Source organism: Chiroxiphia lanceolata, chromosome 8 (genome assembly GCF_009829145.1).
Source record: "Chiroxiphia lanceolata isolate bChiLan1 chromosome 8, bChiLan1.pri, whole genome shotgun sequence".
NCBI lineage: Eukaryota > Metazoa > Chordata > Aves > Passeriformes > Pipridae > Chiroxiphia > Chiroxiphia lanceolata.
This window is the reverse complement of record NC_045644.1, coordinates 21619615-21643501: the sequence shown is the minus strand read 5'-3', so window position 1 is coordinate 21643501 and position 23887 is coordinate 21619615. Positions and strand designations below refer to the sequence as shown.

Genomic DNA, 23887 nt, shown 5'->3' with positions numbered 1-23887 from the left:
CTTACATCCTAGAGATCAAAGTGAAAAAACATGGGTTAACTGAAAGGCAAAGGAAATTTGAGTTGCCTGAAACCTCTTTTACAAGGCTTCTACTGAAACATCTTTTCAGAATTTCTAGGCCTGTGTTTTTTCCCACTCCTGGAACAGTGACCAAACTAAAAAAACTGCAGTGGGTAATAATTTTTGTTTAAACAGGCCACCAGGGCTCATCCCATTTCTTACAAAGGAAAAATAACAACCCCCCAGCCACATGGCAAGGAAAAGCATCATCATCTCCTTTCTCCTGTCCTTGCTCAGAAATATTGCTGTGGGACATGGCTCAGGAATAAAAAATTAACAGATGCAGAGATCCAGAACTGAAAGTGTCTTCTGGAAGACCTAAATGAGAGAGCAGCACCTCCACACAGTTCCCATCTCTGTCTGCTCACTCTGATGAATTTTTTCAGAGACAAAATTGGAAACTTCTGAAATGACCAACCCATGACTCATACCACCGAGCTGCTTGTTCAGCTAATGTCAACTTGAGGTGAGATTCCCTGGCTCTTCCTCTGATTGGGCTCTGCAGCTGCTGGAAGACAAGTCTGATAGGGTCCCTCATATAGAAGCAGTGCAATCTGTATGAGGACTAGAGTGGGTAAAATAACCAAAGAGATAAAGTTTTGAGCACAATGAGAGATAATGAGCATTGTGATTTCTTTTGGTCTTTATGAGACTACACAAAATGAAAGCAAGTACACTTCCAGACAAAGTCCATTCTAACTTCAGAGTAAACAGCCCCACTGTATTTTCCCAAAACAAAGATACTGGTGATAGTGCTCTCATTCTCCTGGTGTTTTATAATTACAGTAGTCTGAAAACTTGCCTGCTCAGGGTCTAAATGTAGTCTTCTAATAGATTTCACAGATAAGGCCCTGATTTCATTTCCCTATTCAGTCCAAATCCTTACTGCAATCACTTCTGCTCCTGATACTTAACGTTCAGCTCTTTTGCCCATTTCCCTTCTGCGTCTTGCCTTCTAAAAGATGCTCCCTTCTCTTCCACAGATTTTCTCCTATAGCAGTAGAAAGGAAAAGATTAGACTTCATTAGACAACTCATTTTTTTCGAGCTCCTTTTGCAGTTCTGAACATGCAAAAACCAGAGAGCCCAGAAAGTGTTCTAGGAACCCAAACCTTCCAGACATAAGGCTGTGCTCTCCAGTCAAATCCAGAAGTTTTGCCCAATCACAGGAAGCTCATAATCAACATGGACTTTACTTTAAAACCCACAAAACTTTACACATTATTACAAACATCTGCATCTATAATTAGCATGTAGCTAGACACTTTATGGAGGAATACAAGAGGCTGTAAGGAGATCTTTATAAATAGTTACTGTTGCACAATCATAAGTAGAGGAACCTCAGTAATACTCTCTGGCCTGTGCAGTACACAAAGTCAAACCAAAGGAGCCTGGTTCATCTGTTTTGCCCTGTGCTTAGGGGTTATCTTGTTTATTTTTTAAGAGTATCATTGAAAATATTAAATACAAACAGGCACATAATTCTAACTTGCAGAAACGAAACCCTTCCAATTGTCATTGACTAAACCCAAGTAAGAAGCAAAATATATTACTGCTGAGAAACTGGCTTCTTAAAATCCATGATTATCTGCCTTTCAGTTGTAAAAGCCCTGAAATTTATGTGCTTGTATGCTTCAGCTTTCTAAATTTAATTTTCTGCAATGCTGTCCCTATTGGATATCTTTCATAGTCCACCAAGTGTCTCTCTAAACACATGGGAGCAAACCACTCACCTTCTTTAACAATTACATCAAGGAGGGGCAGCTGCTGTTTTGCTTGATACTTTGGAAATACACAGCTCTGCATTATCACACATTAATGGTGTCAAGAATAGAAAAGGAACATAGTGACTGACAGAACTGTAGGCAGAACATCCCAGGCTTACTACCAACTCTCTTGACAGTCATCAACAACCCAGTCCACACATACCTCAGTCTCTGCAGAGGCACGTTGTTCTCAGAAAACTACCAGGCAAGAAACCTTCGGCTCAGAGCTTGTGTAAAAGCTCTGGCCTCCTGCTTTGTGCTGGATTGCTGTTCCCCAAGGCAAGGCAGCTATCTACCAGGGCACACAAGAGCTCCCATTGGCACACAGCTGGCCAGCTCCATCAGACTGTCAACATCATAGCAGAGAGAGGAGAGAGTCAGTCTAAGAAAACGAGTGTTTAATCAGGAAACGAGAAGAGACGAGGGATAAGAAACTGATTACAGGAGAGTAATACCCCAGCCAAAAGAAACAGGATTGTACAACTTGTAACAACCAGGATCAAAACATTCTATGAGCCAGCAGTGCCCAGTGAGGGACACTCCTGAGAAAGAGCCCAAGCACTTCTGGCAGCCTCCAGGCAGCTCAGCGCAGTCATGGACTGACTGCCCAAGCTCCAGCCTCTGCCCTCAGCTGCTGCTGCAGAAAGCCGCCGAGGTGGCCCTGGCCCTGCTACTCCAGCCTCAGCTTCTCTCAAGGGATGGAGGAAGCACTCACTGTGCACAGCAGTCCCAGCCACTCCCAAAAGGAGATGGTGTGTGGAGTAAGAGAAGCCCATACAAAAAAAAAAGTTTACATATTTATAAATGCCAAAATAAATATTTAAGACAGAATCCCCAACCCCTCTAACATGTGCGCAATCACACTGCAAACTGCTCGCAGGACAGCCTCCTGGGGCTCAGGGAAAAAAGCAGTGACTACACCACAGGGCAGCCAGCTCAACTTCCTTCTCATTTCCTGATGCTTCTGAAGCCTGCAGCCCACTGAAAAGGAGGAGGAAGAGCGAGCAAAGCAGAGCGCCAACACGCAACAGTGCTGGAGAGGAATGTCATGGTATAAATACATCAGATCAGTGGTTTCCAACAAGTTAAAACTAAAATAAAAAAGACACCAGAAGGAAGGATGGTGTAAATGGAACTACAACTATGTTGGGCAAAGGGTTGTGTGTCCGTGGAGCTCCGCCTGATGTCACGGTGAGAAGGTGGTCATTTCCAGAGAGACTCTTTGCCACAGGTCCTTCGTCTGCTTGCTGCGCTTTAGGTTCTGGATAATATCATTAAACTGCATCATGCCCATAGGAGTCAGGCAGAAGGCGCTTCTGGCGCTGCGGATGGCATTCACAAAGTCATCGTAGTCAGCTGGAGTGAGATGGATCGCCCGATGGTGGATGTACTGGATGGGAACAGGGAAAGAGCCTTAAGGTGTTTGCTCACCACTCTCATGCTGGTGACACTCAGAGGACTCAAGCGCCCAGGGCAATATGTCACATGATCCTGTTACTCACCAGGAGTCCCAAGACCCAGTGGCTCTGGCAGAGGAGAACTATCTCAAAAGCCAGCAGTGCTGTATCCTATGCCCCCCAATGCAGCCAAGGCCAGGGCTCCCTCAGAGCACCAAAATGCAGCACAAGGCATCAGCAGGTGCTCTCCCCTTCATGAGCACTGAACTGGGCCGTAGTACACTGCTAAAGGGTCAGGTAATGCTCCACACCACCAGCATCTAACCCTCACGCTTCTCATTCTGCGGGTTACACACGGGGACCCAGCCTGCTCACGAGACATCTGCTTTGCTAAGGCGTACGGAGTAAGTGGGTTTATGGAGTAAGGCTTACACTGAGTGGACAAGGGGGCTTGAAAACATAGCAAAGAAAGCTCAGAAAGTTTAAAAGCAGGGCTAGCATTTGGAGTGAGGAAGACACAGAACCACCCCAGCCCTCATGGAGAGCACAGGAGGCAAGAGGCCTTGGAAGAAGCAGTACAATGAGTTCCTCTGTATGCAGCCTCCATACAGGCAAGTGATACCTATTCTACTCCCTGCTGAGGGAGAGGGATGCATCAGGCAATGGACCAGTTCAGCTACCAGTACCCAAGGCCCCTTCTCCTCTGCACATGCACACATAGGCAGAACCTGCAAGGTAGGTAATGGCCTGGCAGCTTTGACAGGCAGGAAGACAGGCCACAGTTTACCTGCAAGTAGGCCTGTTGGCACCTCTGCACCAGTTGGTGGAAGGCTGGGGTGCGCAGGTGGTTGTGCACATGGGCAGGGTTGAGCCTCTGTAGAGCTTCCATGATGATCTCCTGGAGCACAAAAGGGCTCAGCACCCCCTTGGCTGCACCAACGCAAAACTGATGCACGTAGTTTACACCTGCACAGGAAGGAGAAGTCAGAACAACAGTGTTGGAATGAGAGACACACAAGAAATCACTTTCCAGCAAGAATCTGGATCTGGAGCACCTTCTCAGTGTAATGCATCCTCCAGCAGGTTTGGGGGAGACAGGCTAGCACACTCACAGGGACAAGAGAACATTCTGATTTATCCATCACGTCTGAGAAGAAACCAGGTACCAACTCAGTCACTGGTATTTCAAAGTTCACCTGTCCTTAAGGAGGATATGAAAGAAAACTGATGTGGCAAGGTAACTAGAGAGACACTGCACCTTCCCCATTGTTTTCTGCCTGCCCATCCAGGAAGCACCTGGATGCCCCAGCACTCAGGCCTTAAGGAGGCTGTAGACACCACTTCCTACAGTGGAGCTTTGCCAGCAGGAGCAGCAGAAGCTGTGCCACCAGACAGGCTGTTTGTAAGGGTGGTTGGTTTTTTCAGTTCTTACTGCTTAGAACTGAAGAACTAAAAACATGAGCTGACAAAAAAGATCCAAGAGCAAAATTGTAGTAAAATCAAAAAAAAAAAAAAAAAAAAAGAAAAAACCCCCTACACAATGGGTAGTTTGAGCACCTATTGCTATAAAAGGTTCTTTACAGAAGATATAAATGTACCTAAGAAAAAGGAATACCTACAATATAGGGGAAAGAGAAAAGAAAGAATTACTGTTAAAGAATGGAAGAGAGACACGCTCTGAACCCTATCCAATCTCATGTACTTCATCCAGCGCCTCAAAATTCAACAGCATGCCCACAGAACCCAGAAACTGGACAAATGGCTGGATGAAAGAACAGCAGGGATCTTCTGAAACACTCTCAGGAATGGGATCGACATCAGGCTCACCCAATCTCTGAAGTTTCACTCCTTTGAGAGCTTTTTCCCACTGTGGTCCAAATCCCAGCAAGTGAATTTCTGTTGAAGTACTGCTCCGAGCCTTACCTAACTTTGCAGCTAACCCAAGGAGCCATTTTACATCCTCTGTGTAGGGTGGGCTGCGGGAGAAGTTGTTGGGATGGTCGTTGTGAGCTCTTCGGCCAAGCATCTCCAGAGCCAGCATCCCTGTGAGAAAGGGGCAGCCACAGTCAAGCAGCACTTCTGCCCAGTAAGACTTACTCCAGCATTTGACTCACTGCAACACAACCTGAAGGCCTGCCCTTCAGCAACAGAAAATTCCATCGCTGCAAAGAGTCCAGACAGAAACAAAAGGCTCCTCTTGGAGCCTGCCAGCACAGAAACTATCCGCAAGAACATCTGGATCTGCTGCTTCAGGCTGGGAAACCTGCACAGCCATCACCCCCAACTAGAGCTGCAATGAGACACTCCACAAGCACCTACCACAGTGTCAAGCAGACAGCCCCAAAAGCTGCACCACAAGAGGTGTCCTGAAAGCAGTGCTTTTGATCTAAATTTTGCAACAGAGAAGCTACCCAAACCAACCTGCTCTGCTGCAAAGACAACAGGCCAACACTGAGCTGCAGTATTGCCAATCTGCAAACATTTCACCTACGCCATTACGGTTCTTCAGGTAAATCCTTCCATTTAAACAGTTCTCAAATACCAACACGTGCCGTGTCTTGATCTTCCAGACCTTCTTCTGCGCCTGTGCCTCTCTGTTATTCAGGCTATTAAATGCCCTTCATGGCTTACCACTTACCACTGTGATCTTTTCAATGACAACTGCACCCCTTTCTAGCTAACAAGTACTTTGTGCTCTAGCTTTCAACAAAAAAACTCAGGCAATCTTCGGACAGCTTTCCTTCCCTTTTCTTGTTGTTTTTCTTTCTTTGCTGGCTTTGCTCATCTTAGAGGTTCTCTTCTCCTTCCCCAAGTATCCATTGGGTTGGACCATGACTACGTACAAGTAGCTTACTACCTACTACAACAGTAGCTTACTGAAATCTAAGCTCACTCACAAACCCTAAGACTGATATCCTTGTAAAAATGGCAGTTCAGGCATAGACTACCTCCTCATAACCAGTATGACTGGGAAAGGAATGCTAATTACACACCCACACTTCACAAAATGTAAGTTCCCTCTGCATCTCTCTTCAACAATCTAACTGGAAAGGCACAGGGCACACCCCTCTGTGCCTCTGAAAACTCAGCTGGTATTAAACTAGAGGTGTACCTTCACCATCCATGAGCAGCAGGAGCCAAATACCATTTTTTCATATAGTCACAACTTGCACAGTCACATCCTCAGAGCCCTATCCAGACTCCTTTATGTACATCTGCTGAAAGGCAAGACTCTTCCCAGCTCTAACCCACTCAGTTTTCTCTTCTGCTCTGATGGTCCTGAAAAGCAATTGTTTAATCTTCTAATGCTTTACCTTAATTTTTAGCCTCCACATATGAACATCAACTTGCTTTTCCCATGACCCTAAGATGCCATCACTCCCAACAGTAGCAAATTGCCAAATGACAGTGAAAACCTGCAGCCCTGCCCTGAACCCCTCTCAAGGAGGCTGTAGAAACCCACTTGGTCATCCTTACCAACTCGGTATGCGGAGTGGAGGTAGTGCAGACCCTGGGGGCTCACAGGCTGACTGTGCTGCTCATCCTCGGCAGGAAAACCCCCTGTAACAAGGGAGTTGGGCTGTGAGGACAGAGTTGTCAAGGAAGCCCCCTGAATCGCTGGGAACGTTGATCCTGCATGGACACTGCCTACTGAAGAGAGCAAAACAGCAGCATTAGGACCCACCACCAGCCTAAAAGAAAGTTTACTTGGGACATCATCTCCTTCACATGACCACCCCCTGCCAATGTAGTGTTCTGTTCCCCTAAACAGAACAATACAGCAACCAAAACCCACAGACTTAAAACTGAAATACCATGGGCCAGGAATAACTCTCTTTTGATTGCAAGCTGGGCCTGAAGGGGTCAGTTACACCTCTTCTGCAGTATCTCACAAACATGCACAACATCTGTGTTTTACATGTAAACACATGTGTTGACTCAAAGGTCTTTGCTATTATTAAATGAAATGCTTGGTTCTGCTTTCTTGTCCCAGGAAACAAGCACGTGTATGTCTACACCTGATGAGAAACTGCTGAGAAAAATTACTGAGCAGGAGCAGTATTAAGTCACTCAAAGATCAAGTCCAACAATGCAAGGTTCTTCCACTTTTGCTGTAAGACAGCTGTCACTCCGTTCAGGTACCATGCAAGAAGAGTGTTACTGGAGGCTGACCTCCAATCCATCCTTGGAAAGAACAGCCACTGCATATACTGGCAGCATGTATCAACAGTAATAACAGCAAGGAGACTCAAGAAGCTGTCACCTTCAGACACTTAGCTAGTATGAGCAAAATCAAGGGAAATCACAGGTTTCAAGTGCAAATCCATTGCATTGTACCACCTAAACTTGTACTGACAGCAGTTAACACTGAGACAGTAAGTTGTACTCTGACAACAGGCTCAAGTTTATCTAACTTCCCTTCTCAAGAAAGGTACAGAGAGCAAAAAGCAAGGTTTGCTTGAGAACTCCAGAGCAGACATGCCATTAGATGTGTGCACATTGTTACCCTTACTTCACGGCTTCGTTGTGGTGCTACACCAGCTTGAGCAATGCTCCAAATTCCTTTTTTTTTTTTTTCCTCCACCTTTACCAGTGAATGTTTGAATACCTGAGAACAATGTGCCTCCCAGGAAAGATCCATCTGACCTCCTCAACTAAGGAGACACACAGTGCCAAACAACCCACAAAGTGGGGCAAAATTCAAGCTGTGTTTGAAGCCTGGCCAAGGAGAGTAACCCACAAGAATGAGATGAACTATTGCCAGAGCTCAAGTATCACCACATGACTACATACCCCAGGAACAGTGAAACAGTATTCTAAGAACTGAAAACAGAAGTTTATGCAAGCCATAAACAATGGCAACTGGAGAGGGTGGGGTTATTTTTTCCTTTTATTATTTTAAGTGTTCTAGGATGAATTACCACTTTCTCGAAGGTTCATAACTCTTTGGAGGAGTATAGAAATGGTTTCTCACAATTAAGAGTCACAGAATCAGCTCAGAACTAAGGTCAGCTGTTAGATCCTAAGGCCTTTAGGGCTATTCTATTTGCTTTTGTGGCGGTTTTTTAGCATCAAAATACAAGATAAAATAACTGAAAAGATTCTCCTGATACTCGGAATATGAAGGAAGCAAACACAGTTCTTAAGTGTTTTTCCACATACTGGTCTTCCAAGCACCTGGTGAGTTGCAAAACACTGTACAAATAGGCAAACATTACAGCTTCTCCAGTGAGGGGATAAAGACTGGGTCAGCCATGACCAACTGGTGGAAAACCCCACGGCAATGACAGCATGTCCACAATTCAGTCAACATCTGCTATTCCAGTGCTACACACTACTTGATGGATCTTCACCACCACTGAAGTCCTAACGCAACACGAGAACAATCATTCCCATTGCCATTGCCACGACTCTGCCAAAACATCTGTCCTCTCTACACGAGTTCCACATTTTGGGTACTGGCTGCCTCCAATCTGTCAGGCAGGAAAAGACATTTATTAGTGCTTCTGTACGAAAGTCTGCCTGCTCCCTGCTTCCTGCACTCTACCCACCTGACCCAAAGGAATCGCCTACTCATGATCATCTGTGCTCACCTTGTCCAAAGAAGAGGGGGAATTATGCTCTTATAAGTCAGAAGTCAGAAAGGTCAGGAGGGTTCCAAACATGCTTTGGACTAAAGGCCAAAACAGTCTTATACTGGAAATTTAGCTAAACAGAGAGAAATCTCTGCTAGCTGAATCAGGTCCCCTTATGAATCCCAGTACCCCTGAGCATGCACATCTTTAGAACAGGGTGGATTTGGTCAGAACTCTTCAGAGCAATAGCCCTCGTTCCACCTGGAATCAGTGAGGAACAGGACTTAACTGGGGTACAGCCCCAAGACAGTTAATAAACCTGTGCTACACACAGCCCAGAGCTGTAACACTTACTCGCTACATTGGAAGACAGCGACAGTCCCGTCTCACTGTGATAGGGATGCACGGCAATCTGCGTCATGGATGGGACGGGCACACCGGGGAAGGACACTGCTGTAGCTGCCAGCGATGGGGTTGTTACAGAATAAGGGTACTGCGCTCCTATGAATGCTGGATGGACACCCTAAAACAGAAGGTAAGTAACAGTCATGTCTACTTTGCCTAAAAGTCTAGAAATTGCTAAAAACACGGTGTCCCCATGCAAACCCCAGAGCATGGAAAGTCCAGTCTGACAAGGGAAAGGAAGCACAGGAAGAACCTTGCACCATATAAGCATTACATCTGCTTGCTCCTCCTCCCATTAAAAATCCAATCAGTTTGCAGAAAACCACTCCAAGATCTTCAAAAATAGGCAAAGGTTAAAATAACCTTTATTTGGTTTTCCCTCTGTAGTCTCCATTTACCTGCTAGCTATCAAGAAAACAAGCTTTCTGTCCAGTGCCTTCTGAGAAACTACAGAGCAATAGAAATTAAAAACTACTGACGTATTATATTTTATATTCTCTTGAGACTTTAAATGCAGCCACAGAAGGCTGCATATCTGAGCTGGGAGGCCAAAGTAAGTACCACCAATTGGCAAGTGAGAGCAGAAGCTAGATCTCAAGTTATGGCAGGTCTGAGCCCCATGCTCTTCCCAGTCTGACTTACTCCCTCTGAAGCAGCCAATAAGGTCACAGTAAATGAACAGGGCATAGTCAAAACTCACCTGCGGGTATGCTGAGCCAGGGACCGGGAAGACAGCTGGGCGTGGCACGTGCTGGATAGTGTGTCCAATATACTGGGGATTACAGGGGATGTGAGTCTGAAGGGTGGTGTAAGGGTGGAGACCCTGTGTGTGTGTATGTGCCATTGCTGGCCCTGCCACTGTGTGCTGCTGGTACATGGTCGACCCCACAGAGATCACTGGCATGACTGTTGCTGCCGCAGTTACTGCAGCTGCCACTGTCACAGTGGTCGGCTCCGAGGTCACCCGGTTGTCCGTCAATCCACGTGCTGCTTCAGACGTGGCCCGTGCTCCGCTGGCACTGCAGCCAGTGGCACCTTCTCTCTGGGCTGGGGTCCCACCAACAGTCTGTTCGTAAAGCCAGTACCACTGATGAGCTACTTCAAACAGGACTTCTGGGTACACACCACCTCCTTTGGCTGCCTCTTCTACTGCCATGCAGGCCTTTTCCAGCATCAGGTTGTCCTGGGAGCAGTGAAACAAAAGCAGAAGTTAAGAATGTAAAACCAGAAACACAAGAAGGAAAAATTACAACAGGAGAAAAGTATCAGGCACTCTAAAATGACCAAAAGGATGCTATTCTGCTGCTATGCAGCAGAATAACCAGTGTTATTCATGAAACATAAGAAATACAAAGAACTGGGATTAAGGCTGTGCAGTAGTAAGGAGCCAACCCCACAAGTAACAGCAGCACATCCTTGATGCTAGAAATCAGCTGCACTAGCCAGCTGCCACATGATGCTCACCTGTTCCTTACACTGCACCAGAGCCCTCTGGATCTCATTTGGGTTCAGGGCATGGGCATGAGGCAGGCAGCTGAGCGCCAGTTCAGCAGCCGCCCGCACCATGTTGGAGTCTCTGGCCCGTGAAGCTCTGTCTGCCAATGATGCCACTTCTGGGGGAGTTAGATGTCCATCCCAACACTCGACCAAGATGTTCAAGGCAGCACTACCAATCTCCATGGCCTGCCCTAAGAGGAAGAGAGAAGACTCTCACACCACTGTATGCCCAGCACAGTTACAGTCAGCTTTCCCTCAACAGCGGGTGCACTCCTCACTTCCTTCAGGAGCAGCAACAGAGCCCAGCTGTTTCCCTTAGGCTTCAAATCAAATTTAGGCGCTTCCTCCCAAAACACATGACAGACAAGAGCCCTCAATAAACAAGTGGTGAGTGAGAATACGGTTTTCAAAGTTAAGCTTAAGATGTATTTGAAATAGTGAAAGGAACTTGCTATAGCTGATTTTAGTACCCACAAACCAGTTTGGACTGTCGGTCTATTTCCATCATGTCAGGAACACATGAATTTTCAAGGGTGTGTCTTTCAGGCTCCTAGAAGCCATATGGATAGGTAGTACACTTGGGTGCAAACAGAAGGAGGAGGAAAGTGAAACACTGAACACAGCCAAAGAGCATGTTCTGTCTCTTCAGCATAACCCTGAAGATGAAGACCAGTCCCTGTGTGAGAAGTGGGCGGTTTGCAGTACAAACACGAAGCAAGAGGTCACAAGAACCTTCCAGGTCAAAGCAAGCACCACTGTGTAAATCACTGGGGCTCAGCTCCTATTGCCAGCTGTGCGAGTTGCTTACGTGGCTGCTACAGCACATCAGCATCACCATTTTCAGGACTTGTCTCCCTGCCCTTGTTTCAGGGTTTGTCTCCCTGCCCCCCTTCCTGCCCAAAAGTAAGCTTCCCAGTAAAGTTTTGCTGTAACCTGTGATCCAAGAGACATGGGAGGAGTAAGTTCGAGAGAGCCAGTTGGGAGACACGAAGTTGTGCAGCCCTAGTGCATACAGCCCGATCTCAAAGGCGCAGAGGTGAAGGTTGCGGTGTGGTCCCTGGTGCCCACCGCTGGAGGAAGGGTGGGTGAAGATGGAGGTACTGCTGTTTCCACCTGCTTTGATAAGGACTGTCTTGGCCAATTCAAAGTAGAAGTGAGCAGCTGCCTCTGAGGGCTGGTTTGGGACATGAGGAGCATGGCTCTCCAGACGCCTCCCTTTATACCTAGAAGAAAGACAGAGGAATCTTTCAGACAACAAATAGCCCAAGTTTTCTAGCTGGAGTGCAGAGTTCCTGTCTTTAGGGTCCAGAGGAAACAAAGGAAATTTTCCCAATAAAATACTTCCTGATGCACACATGCTAGCTCCCTGAGATCAGGCCTCGAAGTTGCCTCTGTGCATTGCTATTATTCATTACCTGCCAACTTCCACGGTCTTTGCACGGGCTCCCCCACTGGCTCTCCTACTGCCACTGGAAGAGGAGGATCCCAGCGAATCACTTGAAGAACTGCTGATGCTGTCGCTGTCCTGTCCTCTGCCCCAGGATGTTGTTGCCCATCCCCCACGCAGGGGACGCCGACTGAGCGTTGGAGAACTGTCAGAGGTGGTTTCAGGAGCACTGCTGTCAATACTAGCCATGCCTACAACACCAGAACCAGCACAAATGTCACCAGGGTTGGTAAATGGAACGCAGGTAGGCAAACCCCTAACCATATCACCCGCAGAACCGACTAAGATCAGTTGTGTTTTTACACAACTTATGGCTGCCAGGTATTCACAGCAAATTAAGAGATTAAATTAAATCAGTTTGGCCACAGACATCAGTGTGATTTTGTACTTCTTGGATTAAAATCCAAAAGAGTCTAAGAACAATATATCTTTATTTCCCCCTTCACATCATCACACCGCCTCACTTTATCTGCCAAGCTTTGTGGCAGAGTGTAACAACAAGAAGCAAATACACATACAAAGTCAAGTTCCACGGATTGTATGAGTATGAAGAAAACCCTTCTGGTATATGCTGCGCAATCTTCACATCCTCAGCCTCTAACTTACACCCTTTTCAAGAGAAGTGTAGAGAGGCAGTAGCTTCTCTGAATTTGTTTCTGGATTCAGGAGCACAGTACTCCACTCCCAGAGTCCAGCAATCAATCAGTTTCAGATATCTAATCCATCACGCAGAACATAACTGGTGCGAGAAAGGTATAGTAACTTGCCATATAGAAGGGGGCAGGAAATCTGTGGAGCAAATCTTATTTTTCCATGTCAAACACCTCAGAGACAGTCAACTGCTTCTGTTGTACAGGAAAGGCTGACAAGTGGAATCACAGAATCATAAAATGGTTTGGTTTGGAAGGGATCTCAAACATCATCCAGTTCCAATCTCCCTGCTGTGGGCAGGGACACCTTCCACTAGACCCCCTCAAAGCCCCATCCAGCCTGGCCTTGAACACTCCTGGGATGGGGCATCCACTACTTCTCCAGGCAACCTGCTCCAGAGCCTCACAGTGAAGAATTTCTTCCTAATATCTGATTTAAATCTCTCCTCTTTCAGTTTGAAGCTATTACCCTTTGTCATAACACTACGTGCCCTTGTAAAAAGTCTCTCTCCGGCTTTCTTGTGTGAATGAAAGAACAAGGGGTAAACCCCAGCAGACTGCCTAGCAGAGCACCAGATGCTGTGTGAGCTAGCCCATTCCTACCTGTGTGTTTCTTCTTTTGCCTGACAGGTGAACCCCAGCATCTCCCATTGTATCCACCTCGGTTTCCAAGGGCCAGACGACTGGGGACCTTCCCTTCTTGTTTCAAAACAGTGGCCTCTGCAGTTGGCTCACAGGGGGACCTCTGAGAGCTTTCTGCATGAATAGAACAGTGACAAGGTAAATATTATAATTTGTTTATGTATCTCTAAAATCAGTCATAGCCATTTAGAAGACATAAATATCAAAAGACGCAGGATTTTCATAAAATAAATGGTATTTATGAGGAGGATTATTTCAGTTTTCTTTCAGTATTAAGCACATCATCTGACACCAGGCCAGAGCATTTAACTCAAGATTTGGAAAATATGCTGCAACTATGGAAAATTTTATTATTATTGCAGTCATCCTCAGCTAGTATCCATCTCTTTGGAAATAGTTAACAGAGCACTTACATTCCACCAAATGCTGCTGTATGTGACGTCTGCCACCAGTGTGGAAGCACAGCTTGAAACAAACCATATTGTGCTGGTTCTGGTTAGAGTAGAGTTAATTCTCCTCAGAGCAGCTAGTATTGGGCTGTGTTTTGAATTTGTGCTGGAAGCAGTGTTGATAATTCAGGCATGTTTTAGTTATTGCTGAGCTTACACAAAGTCTGGGCCTTTTCTGCTCCTCATACCACCCCACCAGTGAGTGGGTTTGGGATGCAGAAAAGTTGGGAGACGACACAGTTGTGACAGCTGACCTTGACTGACCAAAGGGATATTCCATATTATATGATGCCATGCTCAGCATATAAAGCTGAGGGAAGAAGAAAAAGGGGGGGAATTCAGAGTTATGGCATTTGTCTTCCCAAGTAACCATTAAGAGTGATGGAGCCTTGCTTTGCTGGGGATGACTGAACACGTGTCTGCTCATGGGAAGCAACCAATTAATTCCTTGTTTTGCTTTATTTGTGTGCACAGTTTTTGCTTTGCCTATACAACCCATGAGTTCTCTCACTTTTATTCTTCCAGTTCACTCCTCCATCCTATCCAGGGGTGAGTAAGCAAACAGTTGCATGGTGCTTGGTTAAAACAAGCTGGCTGGGGTTAAACCACACACATGTATGCCTAATGACCTTCAGTAATCATTCTTATCTATCTTGCATGAAGGCACCTGACTCAGTGTGTAACTTTTTGAAATCCTGCACTTCTGTGATACAAATCTAAAAGACAGAGGCACAGTAGATTTATGTTAACTGATTATACAACTATTTCAAGATAGGACAACCTGAAAACTAGCTTGAATTTCTATGCAACAAGAATGTGTATAGAAATGGATAGAGCCAAACAGATAATGGCAGAGTGACATTCTAGTAACCACCAAGGAGCCAGATGGTAATATAATCACTTTGACTACTTCACTATGCTACAACAGAAAGGTTTTAGCATAGCCCTTACAAAGCACTTCTTACCCTGTGCACTCTTCTCCACAAAGTTCTCAGGACTGCTCTGGACTGCAGTGCTTACAGCAGCTTGCTGAGCGACAGAAGTCCCTGGAAGCTGCTGGATAGCTGCAGTGGACTGGGCAGCATGTTTGGAAGGAGATTTTTGATTTGCAACTGTAGGCTTGCTGGATGAGTAGAAGGAACTCAGCGTCTGTGGTTTGTGAGTTTGACTCTCTCTGTCCAGGAGTTTGTCTAAAATCTTTAACAAGGGAAAAACCAAAGGCACTCAGCAGAAGGGTAAGAGGAAAAGTACCAAATCAACTTTCTGGTGGACAATAAATTCCATTTGTTGGAGGAAAAGAACAAAAACGCTTATTCTCTAGAAGGTAGGCATCAGCTTCCTGTACCGAGGATCAGCAATGCACAGTTGAGAGCCATGGGATCTGCATTACATGAGGAAGCAAAGATTCATTTGTACTCAGTAATATCTCCATTTTCTCTTGAAACAACCACTGGCTTTACTTGAAAAGTACCTAAAACTCACAAAACCAAAGTAATTCTGGTACATCAGGGACGGAATGGAGCACTCTACATTTAGTTCTGCCAGTCATCAGATGCTCTTGTTTAAATCACAAAATTTCTGTGCTTACCATTCAGAAAATCCTGTCATACACTACAGATAAACTGGCAAAGCCAGGAGAGAAATTGCCTTCTATGGCCTGCAGTAACATTTTCTTGTCTTAATTTATTATGTAATTGGGGAACAACGTGTGACCACATTTTACAGGTTTGTCTATTTCTACTCTTCATTGTCCACATGAAATGAATACCACAAACCTGACAGAGCATTTAGTTGCAGATGATTGATATCACAGTGTCCCTGTTATTCCCCAGAGAAGATCATAGCAGAAGTGTTCTCCTTTAGGAGACAGAAAGACACTAATAACATACTTCGTGCTGTGTAGAAGGATTTGTGAATAAAAAAGATTAATAAAACCATTTCTGAAGCATCAGCAGTTTTCAATATTTTTTTCCTCCTTTGGGGTGGAAGAGCAGAGTTTTACCCTCTCCTCTGTATGAGAAATTAAGACACAGGTATACTGAAATAATGTATGAAAGAGGTGAGAGGTTAAGAAACAGAGGCTTTGCTAGATCATACTGTTCTGCAAGCCAATATCCCTGCAGCAAAACATAAGCAATCCCCAGACCACACGCAGCCTGCACACTGAAAACCCTTGGGAAAGGACTTGTTTTAGCAGGTAAACAAAAGCAATAAAAGCAGTGACAACACATCTCCTGACTGGACCTTAAGAAACCTATGGAAAGAGTACCTCTCCAGGGCAATGCATACTGCACAGATTTTTGCATCAGTGGAAGAATATAAACACCACAATATAGCCTGTAAAACATCAGTACGTGACACAGCAACTTGTGCTCACTGGCTAAACTATCAAATCCATTAAAACCCAAACACAGTCTGCTTTCCATCTCTCTTTCGCCTTTCAAAGGGAAACTCACCTTCTTCAGTTTAGACTGATCATCCTTGTAAGTGATCATCAGGGCGAGTGCCAGATCCCCTTTCTCCCTTCGTGTGCCTTCACACAACAGAGGATGTTCCGCTTCGCTGACAGTTGTTTTCATACCTGCAAGGCCAGAAAAGAGGGGATGAAGAGACAAGTGAGCCCATGGGACTACACTACATCCTGAGCACTATCTATACCTCAGACTAATTTATTCACCTCACTGTTACAGGCAAAAGAACACTTTTTCCCCCCTATTTTTCTGTTAACTTCAGAAATAGGTCACGAATAAACAGGAGCTGCCATCTGCTACAACTGTCAGAACAACTGGATACTGGATACTAATACACCACAGGAAGAGTCCAGGCAAGCCTTAACCCTATCTTGAAGCAACCTTTCTGGTTTCTGCAGATGCTACAAGCCAGCATTCCCACACCATAAATAACTCATTTTCCTCCTTTCCAAGATGAGGCAACAGAGAACTGGTCTTGTTTAATCCATTGTATTCCTTTTTGCACACTGCTTTAGAACAGGCATACAGTGGTGTCAACATAACATATATATATAAAATCACTGCCTTGTTGTTGAAGCTGATAAGTGAACCAAGAATACACTACCATGCTGCGATCCTGAATTATATGATAAGGTTTGAAAGCACTTCTGCTAGTCTTTCACTAAGACTAACCTCTTTTGAAATGATTGCCTTTTGTTTTCTAAAACGGTCCATCTTCATTAAAGTCCAGGCAATACACATTCCATGACAAAAGAGCAAGCAGAAAGCTAAAATTCATGTTACTACTTTAACATTCAGTTCTCATCCCATATTCCCCTTCCATTTTTCACAGCTTTGCAAAGACACCTCAGCCCTGGCATGTAGAATCCTTCTGCATCTGGTTCTGGCAAACTGTGCAAACACTTTCATTTCTGCACCAAACTGGAATGAACTACTAACTCTCACCATCAAAATGGTGCAGGATGAAGAACATGGATGAAGATAGACTTTTCTTGTAAAAGGTTCTTACCAAGAGCAGCAACAGCTGCCTCAAAACCAAGCTCTTCATCTCCAGGCATTTCATTATTCCAATTACGGCTTGGGGGTCTAGAGCCTGTAGGAGAAACCACTGAAAGAAGATAATAGAATTAGTATTCAGCTTCCAAACCTAAGACCTCAAAGCAAAAGTCATTTCTGAAAGCTTTCTGAATTTGCAGACCTTCCTCTGGTCCTATTCCTAGCCTTGTATCAATTTCAAGATCACAGAACCTTATGGGTTTTTTTTTCCATTTCTCTCTAACCTCAGAAGGCTCCAAACCAGGCAGGTATATTGTCAAGTCAGTCTTCTAATCCCAGGTTGTCGTGTTCTTTTTTAAATACTAGGATTTGTATTACTTTCTTCTTACTACAAACAGCATAAGAGCAGCACAGTGAGTCATTTATAACTATTTTACAAACACACACAGAGTGCTGAAATGTGGTAAGTGTCCAGTTGTTTTCAAATGTAAGCAGAAGCAGAAACAGTTCCACTGGGGAACAAAATACTTTAAAGCAACATAGAGGGAAGTACAAGCAAAGAATAAAGATTAGGTTGTTCTTATACAGTTTTCTCTTTGAAAATTCCTCAAGACCTAGCATCTCAGAATATATCCTGCACACAACTGAGGCCAAGGCAGTCAGTACCTGGAGTGCACAGGACATCAAATATAAAGCTTGCCAACATAAGAGGCAGGACAGGACGGTAATCACATAATGTCCCTTCTCGCAGTTCTTCAGCTCTTCCTCGAATAGTGTTCATCTCATTGGTGCCCAAGGGAATCTTTTTCAAGAGGGCTGCAATCTCAGATTCCTGATAAGCCAGCTTCACCTGGTAGTATCCACAAGGAAAAAGAAGAAGCTGTCAACAGCATAGGCCCTGTGGGCAGCAGACCATTTCTCCCTATACATAAAGTACAGCAATGGTTTTTATTGGATTATTAAATTATAGCAACTCTTAGCAGCTTAGCTATCTTTACCATTCTCTCCGCAGTGAAAACAGGTTTTCAAATCTAATAACAGTCTTGCCTCATATTTATACACAAACTTTTTTGCTCTTATTATCAATCAGCTGTATACAGGAAAAATGTATCAGCTTTCCTAACAACATTAGCAGAAGCGTCTGACTGGACAAGTCAGCGGAAGAAAGGATGCTATGTCAAGTGATATACCAATTGGAGACAACAGAGACTGATCAGCAGAAGGGGCACATGGTGGCAGCACACATGCCATCAGGATGAGGACATTTCACTACTTTGTTCCTGTATTCTCTCCATTCTTAACACGTGAAAGTAATTGTTTCCTTTTAGGTAGCAAGTGACTGTCAATCTCACAATCTTCTGATCAGACCTTAAGTAGTACAGATAGTTAGTGCAACAAGTGTAGTTGGTGGATATCTAGCAACAATACACACCTTGAGGGACTGAACAATGTTGCAGTGAAAAGCAAGGTGGCTGTAAATCACACAGACTTAGTAAATCACACTAAGGTCTTAACCGGACACTTCATTTTTCTAAACAGGAATCTTAATAGCCATCAAGGAGTGTCCAAAATAATATGCTTCCACAGTGCATATCCTCACTTGCAAGAGATATCAGCAAGAGCAACAATTTTCAAACATGTAACAATCACACCAATTCACCCTAGGGAATAAGTTTCAAACCATGTCACTAACACAAATATGGACAAATACAGGTATTTAGAGATGGCTTTCATTTCCCCAGATTAGTGAAGCAAACTGGGAACATATTTAAGATAAGAAGTAAACTGTTCTAATCAGAATAATATATTCATAAAAGATTTTGTACTCATTTAAATATTTTCAGGCCTATAGCTTCACTTGAAATCAAAGGTCTAAGCTTCCTATCGATGAAGGTAACAACAGATGAAGTGATATTTCCAATCATTTTTCTGGCAGATCAACATGTGCTAATGGGATGTGCAACCAATTCATTTAGTCCCACTGCAATCAATTTTAAGGAAACACATAAAAGCATAAACAAGCTTTAGGAGAAATGTGAACCACGTGAGCTAACGTGTTTCAGCAGAATAATGGATACTGCCTTTCTGAGATATTTCATACCTCCAGAGCCTTTGTAGAAGCAGGTGGTCTCTGCAGCTCCAGAGCAAACATTCCTATTTGGAAGGCCAGGTTGTGGTATTCCAGACGCTCACTCAACACAGTCAGCAAGAAAGCAGCTTTAGACAAGGTGTTTGTTGCCATCCACGTCTGTTTGCTGGTTGATACCTTGTTCTTTTTGCCCTGTTTGAGGAAGAATTTTTCACAGGACACTTTCCTAAACATTCTAAATGCTCTCTGCTTGTCCCCCTGTTATTTGCAATAACTAACAGAGCGAAGAAAGAATAAAATACATTTAAATTTTATTCCCTCTGGGGAGGAATCTCAAATTCCAGTGGTTATTGTTGAACATAATTACTTTCCCTATATCACTCCAGCACAACACAGCGGAAGAGTTGGCCCGTGATAAGACATGTCCACTATTGTACTGATGCTGTGCATGCCTGTTCCTTCCAAGGGAGCCCTTCCATACAACAAACACTGCTTAGTGTCACTACAAGTGAGTTTCCAGAAATTTATGCTTATTTCTTTCCTCTCCAACCCTCTTATCCTGAAACAGCAAAAGTACTAACATAACTTTTTATGGTTGCTGTATAACCTCATAGCACATGATAGCACATATCTCTTAAACAAAATATCAACTGAAGCTGATGTTAAATACAGTGTTTTGTTTAACTGATTTAAAACAGATTCCTAAAAGAGTTGCAGTTTTTAACAGACAAACTAAGTTTGTCTCTGAAGCATAAGGAAAAGCAAAGCAGCTTTTAACTAATCTCAAGTTTCTGAAGACTTCAAGTCCTGCTGAAAGGCCTCTTATTTTCTTTCTCCCTTTTATTCACAAACACACAGAGAGCAATAAGGCACAGTAATGACATCTAGAGTTCAATCCCAAGGAAGCATCAGTGAAGGGCCCCAAATCACAGCAAATGAGGAATGCCTGGGAATGCTGTTGTATCCACCCCACATATTCCTTCTAACTTTCTCTCTAGCTCCAAAACTAGACAAGCTCTCTCTCTACCTTAGTTGGTGGCTGCTCCACTTTGAGATCTGGAGGGTTGGCCAGTAGGTCCCTGGCAAGCTCTACGGTTAAGCGGCAAGCTTCATTACTGTATCCATGTGCATACAGGGCCTCTGCACAGGCAAACAGGATCTGCAAGAAAGAACAGATGGTCACATGCAAAACACACTGCCCCAGCCTGCAGTTAGCCTGCTCAAATCCACTTGTCACAAAGACTCTGCAAACACAATTCCTGATTAACATCAGCAGCAGGTGTTCTCAGAGTCCTCCTTGCCTGCACCTTCCCCACCACTCCTTGAAGCACTTCCCCAAAACACCTTTTCTTCTGTGATTAAGTCCCATCCTCTCTCCACGTGCTATAAGAGATCAGAGAATAACTCAAAAAAACCCTAAAACCCAAACTGACTGATTATAAATATTTCATAGAATCATAGAATATTCTGACTTGGAAGGGACCCACTAGGGTCATCAAAGTCCAACTCCTGGCCCTACGTAGGAGACCCCAAGAATCACACAATGTGCCCGAGAGCATTGTCCAAATGCTGCTTAACTCCGTCAGACTTGGGGAACTCTGTCCCTGGGGAATCTCCTCCAGTGCCTGACCACCATCTGGGTGAAGAATCTAATGGGTGAAGAGTCCTAGTATCTAAACCTGCCCTGACACAACTTCATGCCATTTCCATTCAGCTGTTTGCTCATACAGGTGCAAGCTCTAAACATATTTTGTGGCTATTATAGGAATTTGACACAGTCTATTTAGACTGCCTCTCCTTTTCAGAGAATTTCTGCTTACATGGTGGGCTTTAAATTTTTCTTGATGAGCATGTCTCAGTCTTACTTATTTTTAATTCCAGCTCAATTTTGCTGTTTCCAAGAGCATAAAAAAGCACATTACATAAAAAGCACACACAGTTTTGTCTGTTTGTAAATCCTGGAGTGTGAGATGGGACTAGCTAAAACTGAGACACAATTGCAGTTAGCACAGAAACAGGGAGTCAAGCTTGTGGGAAAGAGATATATGCTACCACTGCCTTAAGAATGTAGAAACTTTATGATACAATGGGTTATGAGGACATTACAATTAAGCACTTTAACAACATGCTGGGTTAAGTGTGACTGCTAGGAGGGTGGTGAGATCACGATTTAAATAATACATAAAACCAAAAAACAGTGTTTTGAACTAGATTCAGCTCACCTCCATCCGGTTCTCTTGCTCCAGAGGCTTTATACCAGCAAATATATCCTGCTCCTCTTCATTTCCCCCTTCAGCTTTGTCATCATCTTCCTTGGCTACCTCTTGTGGATTCAGATAGTACACCTGGTAATCATCTTCCTCTTCTCCATCATCCCCTCCCCCCACTGCACCATTCTCTCCCACTTCTTCTGGCTTCAGGCTCACACCACCAGTGTTCTCATCTGCAGAAGGCAGGTCATCATCACCACTACCCATCTCCACCACAGGATCCTTGGGCGATTTCTTGGCCATGGAACTGCTCCTGACAGTGGGCTCAGGTCCCTCAGAGAAGTACACCCCACCATCCTCCTCAAAGGCATCCCTGTAGCTCCTGCTCAGCGGGCTTTCTGTAAAACTAAAGGTGTTGCTGGCTTCTGCCCCGAGCGCCAAGCTGCTGTCATCCAGGCTCATCTCTGCCAAGTCTGGCTCCAGAGAACTGTCTTCACTGCTCATGCGGCGTTTCCCACTATGTTTACTGGTCAAACCTTTGCTCACCGGCAACTTTGCTTTGCCCACTGCAGTCTTATACACAGCTTTATCCCCTTCTGCTGAGAGTCGTCTCAGAACCCTCTGTGGTGTTTCAGAGACAACTTTCCGCTTTCCAGTTAGTTCCTTTGGACGAACTGCTGGCTCCTGGGGAGAGGGTCGCAGCCTGTCCCCAGGCTGCAGACATGGTCCCCCGGGCTCCTGCCCATGGGTTCTACCAGCCTCACAGGCAGTTTCTGAACACTGCAACCGGCAGCTCCTGTGCTGGATGGCCTTTACCCAACAGAATGAGTTCTTCTTGTCAGTGCTGCTATATGTAATCCCAGGAATTGGATAAGCTTCCTCCCAGTTGAAGTAACAGGCTTCCACAGCCGGTTTGAAACCTTGGAAGAGCTTCTCCAGTGATTTCTTGTGCTGACCCCTCTTAACATTATCTATGACTTTCAGCTGCCACTGTCTAAGCTGTGAGCAAAGGTCCCTGCGCCTAAGAGAAGTAAGAGGATAGGTTAGGAAGCAGACACAAAAAGGACCTGCAACAAACTACTACTTAACACACAGAACACCTCCTTCCTTTGCCCAGAAACATCTTCTGCTGAATTAAGTATAGGTAGCAGTAGTAAGAAGACAGGCTGAAAAAAGCAAACAGGTATATTAACAACCAAGTCCTAGACAGGTCCATAATACAGAAATAAAATGTGAACACTACCAATATGAAAGTACAATACAAACTGCAAGGTTTAAAATTAAATACTGTCTGCCCTGTTTGCTTATCTGCCCTAAATAAGGTGTTAGAGATGTGAGCCTCAGCAGCCTGAGACCAGTGAGTACCATGGGGAATTGTTCTTGGAAACACCCATGAAACAGTTTGCAGTAGCTGTGAAACTATACTGTGAATAACTCTAGTCAAGACATTCACAAGTAGAACCTAAACAGCCTATGCAGGAAAGCACACTGACAGACAGGACCACCTAATCTGCCTCCCAGACACTTACCTACCTCTTTACCCTGACGTGCCCATACAGAGCCCAACAATTTAATTTAGACAGTAGCAGGCTGTCCTCAGGAGAATAAACTGTTGTAAAACATAGGCACAGAAAAAGCAAGACAACAATAATTGATGTTCAAATAACTTTGAGGAAGAATCAAGCTAGTAGGGCTATATAGCCTTAAATTACACAGCAGTTAGTCCCATGCCCCATATTGCTATGGGAAGAACAAAACAGTTCTGCATTTCCCAGCTCTAAATCTTACATAGGGGCTAGGCACATGAGCAAAATAGTCTAAATGGATTGATGATCTAATCCAAAGAGAGGAAAAGACACTTCTAGAAATTTCACCAGGTGTCTTAATCAACCGTCATTTTGTTTCTGCCACAGATTTCAGACATCTGAGGTACAATCCCAACACTTCAATCAAAGAACGAAAAAAAAAATTTAAAAAATGGGGTGCCCCAATTTAGGTGCAAAGGGTATTAGGACAAAAGGGACTAAACAAAATGGACTATTTATATTTGCCCACTCAAGAAATTAATTAACAAGGGACCAGACTAGTAGGGCTTAATCAATGAGAAGATTTTCAGAAGTAAAAAGAAGGAGCGGGAACTACTCGGGAAAGGTAACGTAAGGATGAGAGCCTGCAAAGTCTCCTTATGATTCACTGCAAAGTATAGGAAGGAAAAGTAGAAGAGGGTTCTTCT

General features: G+C 44.4%; 1 protein-coding gene across 2 annotated transcripts in view; it reads right to left on the bottom strand.

Moving 5' to 3' along the window:
• Window positions 1–2202: 2202 nt before the first annotated feature.
• Window positions 2203–23887, bottom strand: part of ZSWIM8 (zinc finger SWIM-type containing 8) — a 58507-nt gene continuing 36822 nt past the window's right edge. The window contains exons 10-26 of one of the 2 annotated variants that reach the window (XM_032695701.1): window positions 21667–22675; window positions 20472–20603; window positions 19457–19636; window positions 18022–18205; window positions 17369–17467; window positions 16345–16469; window positions 14854–15085; window positions 13401–13553; window positions 12116–12338; window positions 11634–11923; window positions 10668–10891; window positions 9904–10386; window positions 9153–9321; window positions 6700–6873; window positions 5146–5265; window positions 4010–4188; window positions 2203–3215 (exon numbers count right to left, since the gene is read on the bottom strand). In XM_032695701.1, coding sequence (XP_032551592.1) covers window positions 3012–3215; window positions 4010–4188; window positions 5146–5265; window positions 6700–6873; window positions 9153–9321; window positions 9904–10386; window positions 10668–10891; window positions 11634–11923; window positions 12116–12338; window positions 13401–13553; window positions 14854–15085; window positions 16345–16469; window positions 17369–17467; window positions 18022–18205; window positions 19457–19636; window positions 20472–20603; window positions 21667–22675 — 4180 coding nt within the window. In that variant the 3' untranslated portion in view covers window positions 2203–3011. The remainder of the gene's footprint in view (window positions 3216–4009; window positions 4189–5145; window positions 5266–6699; window positions 6874–9152; window positions 9322–9903; window positions 10387–10667; window positions 10892–11633; window positions 11924–12115; window positions 12339–13400; window positions 13554–14853; window positions 15086–16344; window positions 16470–17368; window positions 17468–18021; window positions 18206–19456; window positions 19637–20471; window positions 20604–21666; window positions 22676–23887) is intronic. The other variant, XM_032695702.1, reaches the window with a different exon arrangement.